Source organism: Vollenhovia emeryi, unplaced genomic scaffold (genome assembly GCF_000949405.1).
Source record: "Vollenhovia emeryi isolate VEMERY1.0 unplaced genomic scaffold, V.emery_V1.0 DF941087.1, whole genome shotgun sequence".
Classification (NCBI taxonomy): Eukaryota; Metazoa; Arthropoda; class Insecta; order Hymenoptera; family Formicidae; genus Vollenhovia; species Vollenhovia emeryi.
The window spans coordinates 4,706-6,155 of record NW_011965279.1 but is presented as its reverse complement, the minus strand read 5'-3'; the positions used below and the strand labels follow the sequence as shown (position 1 = coordinate 6,155).

The 1,450-nt window shown below is 66.4% G+C and overlaps 1 protein-coding gene across 1 annotated transcript; it reads right to left on the bottom strand.

The window, feature by feature from the left end:
- Positions 1–311: 311 nt before the first annotated feature.
- On the bottom strand, positions 312–800 carry LOC105571171 (serine/arginine-rich splicing factor RS2Z32-like). Its single transcript, XM_012028646.1, has one exon. The coding sequence runs from the start codon at positions 798–800 to the stop codon at positions 312–314; it is 489 nt and encodes a 162-aa protein (XP_011884036.1).
- Between the last annotated feature and the right edge of the window lie 650 nt (positions 801–1,450).

Here is a 1,450-nt window from a genome sequence, read left to right as displayed (position 1 = left end):
CCTCAAATAAACCCCCACGACCGCGATGGGCCCCCACTGCACGGCTACGTGCCGTTCCCCACTTTCGATGGGGGTCGTGCTGGGCCCTCCCGGCACCGACCGCCATCGGATCGCGACCGAGTCCCCCGCCTGCCCAACAGCCCAATATGGGCTGCTTCTTGGGGGGCGGTGGGGCTCGGCTACGATCGCCAACGTGAACCCCCTCTCCACCATGCTCTGCTGGAGCAGATCCTGAGCATGTGGAGAGTGGTTCACGTTGGCCTGCAACAGGCCAAATCCCTTCAGATTCGTACGGGGGGGGGAGCGAGGCATTACTCAGCCTTATCATCCCCCCCGTCCGATGGGGCCTCTGCCTCCGTGGCCTCTGTGCTGGAGGCCTTCTCCTTTCGCGCCTTCTGGCGCTGCGGCTGGGGCCTCTCGCCCGTTTCGCCGCTCCCCGTCTCCTCCCCGTCCTCCATCGGCCGGACTTCGGCCGGGGGGGACCTCGGCTGCAGGCGCCTGCTCCAATAAGCGCCGCCCCGGTGGCCTCCCACGCACGTTCCGCTGGACGCAAGACTTTGCGCCCAGCACGTGCGTCGCCGGCCTGCCCTTTTCCGCACAAAGCGGCCACTTGGGGCAGACCGGCAGTCGCGGGAGGTGTGACCGGCTTCACCGCACCGGTAACACCTCCCGCTCCTGTCAACCGCACTGGGGCAGGTTGACCTCACGTGGCCCCTCTCGAGGCATCTATGACAATGCATAGGACGTGCCTCGAGAAGGGCCACTCTGGCCGTCGCCCAGCCAGTCCGGATCCTTCCCATTTGGGAGATCTCCCTCGCCGCGATGAGAGGTAGGCGGGCCTATGGGCTATATTGGCCTCCGGCGGCCGGCTGCAGCGCTCCGCATTGGATGTCGGAGACGCTGCACCGCGCCGCACTGGCCACCCACCCCTTCACCTCTTCGACGCCAAGAGAGTCGTCGAGGTCTCGCAGGTGGACCTCGGCCATCCTTCTCGGCCTGTCCACCCGCGTCCCATCCTCGCCAGGGAGAACCCGCCTGATATGCTCAGCGAGCAAATCAGCCTTATCGGCGTGGCCCTCCCCGGACACCTCGATGACCTTGGCACCGGTGGCTCCAGATCTTATATTGATCTGGCCCCCGATGCCAAGGTCCTCCAGCTTAATTTCTTGCCATAGTTTGGCAAGAGTCTCGCGATATTCGCCGTCGGACCGCGTAACTACGACGGCCGACGTACGCGGGAGTCGTCGCCTGGGGGCCTTTTTGGGCGCCCCCCCCCCCAGTTTGCCCCTTTGCCGAGGCCCCGGGGGTAGCCGCCTTGGAGGCTCCACCTGCTGCCTTCCTCCCCGCGGCCCTGCTTTTCCTCCCAACTACCGCTGCGAAGGTCTCAGCCCCCGCGGCGGGCTGGGAGGACTTGGCGTCCCGCCTTTGGGGGACCCTTACCTCCTCCTCC